The sequence below is a fragment of the Apteryx rowi genome, unplaced genomic scaffold (assembly GCF_003343035.1).
Source record: "Apteryx rowi isolate R43461 unplaced genomic scaffold, aptRow1 scaffold_999, whole genome shotgun sequence".
Lineage (NCBI taxonomy): Eukaryota > Metazoa > Chordata > Aves > Apterygiformes > Apterygidae > Apteryx > Apteryx rowi.
This window is the reverse complement of record NW_020451314.1, coordinates 122,277-124,195: the sequence shown is the minus strand read 5'-3', so window position 1 is coordinate 124,195 and position 1,919 is coordinate 122,277. Positions and strand designations below refer to the sequence as shown.

General features: G+C 74.1%; 1 protein-coding gene across 1 annotated transcript in view; it reads right to left on the bottom strand.

Annotated features, from left to right (window-relative positions):
- Nucleotides 1–1,919, bottom strand: part of PRPH (peripherin) — a 6,258-nt gene continuing 4,339 nt past the window's right edge. Inside the window, exons 2-9 of the mRNA XM_026055452.1 lie at nucleotides 1,827–1,889; nucleotides 1,388–1,483; nucleotides 1,117–1,287; nucleotides 895–1,020; nucleotides 585–805; nucleotides 453–502; nucleotides 126–202; nucleotides 1–48 (exon numbers count right to left, since the gene is read on the bottom strand). Of these exons, the coding sequence (XP_025911237.1) occupies nucleotides 1–48; nucleotides 126–202; nucleotides 453–502; nucleotides 585–805; nucleotides 895–1,020; nucleotides 1,117–1,287; nucleotides 1,388–1,483; nucleotides 1,827–1,889 (852 nt within the window). The remainder of the gene's footprint in view (nucleotides 49–125; nucleotides 203–452; nucleotides 503–584; nucleotides 806–894; nucleotides 1,021–1,116; nucleotides 1,288–1,387; nucleotides 1,484–1,826; nucleotides 1,890–1,919) is intronic.

Sequence of the window (1,919 nt, the reverse complement as noted above, 5' to 3'; positions counted from 1 at the left end):
TCACTGCCCAGGCTCCGCTCGCTCCTTGTGCGTCTCTGTCACCACCTGCTGTGGGGGGACAGCAGCGTTGGGGACGCGGGGACCCAGGTGTCCCCCCGCCGTGCCCGCCGGCCCCCGGCACTCACCTGCCCGTCCCGCGTCTCGATGGTTTTGATGAGCACCATCCTCCTGGCGTGCATCTCCACCGGCTGCGGCTCGAAGGCTGGGGCGCGGGGAGGCCGTCAGCCACCCCCCGAGCCCCCCCGTCCCACGGGTGCACGTGGGTACGGTGCCACCCCGGGGTGCATGCAGGTGCATTGCAATGTGGGGTGCACGCGGGTGCAATGCCACCCCGGGATGCACACGGATGCAATGCCACCCCACGCAGCRGCATGACCAGGGGGGACACACCGGGGCCCCCTGCAAGGTCCCCCCCTTCCCACCTCTCCTCTCCGGCCGTGGCTGCCCCTCACCTGAGCTCCTGGTGCTGAAGGGGGCCATGGCGTGCACGGGGATGGCGATCCTGGGGGGGGGGGACGACGACAGCGGGTGAGCGGGGGGGGCCAGCCCTGGGCGGGGGGGGCCGGGGCCAGCACGGGGCTCACCGGCTCTCCTCGCCCTCCAGCAGCTTGCGGTACGTGGCGATCTCGATGTCCAGGGCCATCTTGACGTGCAGCAGGTCCTGGTACTCGCGCAGGTGCCGGCCCATCTCCTCCTTCATGTGCTCCATCTCCTGCTCCAGCCGCCCCACGGCGGCCTGGTAGGTGCCGATCTCGGCCCCGAACGCCGCCTCCATCTCCCGCATCTGCCGCTGCAGCGCCTCGTTCTGGGGGGGGGGGCGGCGGGGGGGGTGGTGGTGAGGGGGGGCCGCGCATGGCGTTGCCCCCGCCGCCGGGGTGCCCGCGCCGCGCTCACCGTGCCCTTGAGCCCGTCCACCTCGCAGGTGAGGCTCTGGATGTGCCGCCGCGACTCGCTCATCTCCTGCTTGGCCAGCCGCAGTGCCTCGTGGTTGCGGTTCGCCGCGTCCGAGAGGTCGGCGAACTGCGGGGATTTTGGGGGGGGGGGGCATCAGGGCTGCCAGGGCCACCCCGGCCCCGCGCGCCGCTCCCCGGCCCCGTACGGCGCGGCGCCCGCTACCTTGGACTTGTACCAGTCCTCGGCCTCCTGCAGGTTCCTCACGGCGATGCTCTCGTACTGGGTGCGGATGTCGCGCAGGGCGGCCGTCAGGTCCGGGGCGCACGCCTCCGCCCGTGCCGCCTCCGCCGGCGCCGCCCGGCTCTGCGCGCTCGCCTCCAGCTCCCGCAGCTCCTGCGCGCCCCGCCGGCACGTCACGCCACGCCACGCCACGCCACGGCGCGGTGCGGGGGTCCGGCTGCCCCCTGCCGTCCCCCCGCCACCCCCTCCCCACCTCCTCGTGCAGCTTCCTCAGGAACTGCAGCTCGTCCATGAGCAGCTCGATCTTGCGCTCCAGCTCCAGGCGGGACAGCGTGGCGTCGTCCACGTCCTGCGGGGAGAGGAGCGGCCGAGCCGCAGGGGCGGCGCGGAGGGGATGGGGCCCCCCCCCGCATGTGTCCCCCATCCCCCCCATCCCCCCCGGGGCCTTTGCACGCTGCTGTGCACCAGGGGCCGGTGGGGTCGCGTGGGCGCAGCCGGGTGAAGCAGCCACGCGCGAGACGGCGTCGCCGGCGGGCATTGCACGGGGCTGTGCATCACACACGCAGATGCTGCCCGGCCTCCGCCGTGCCCCGCGGGCTGCTCCAGCCCCCCCAGCCCCGGTGCCCGTGCAGACACAGGCACGTGGACGTGGGCCGGCACAGGCCCCCCCCCGGGACCCCCCAGCCGCTCACCTTGCGGAAGAGCAGCAGGTTCTGCTCCGCATCCTCCCGCTTCTGCACCTCGTCCTCCAGCCTGGGCACAGCGGGAGTGAGGAGGCACCATGG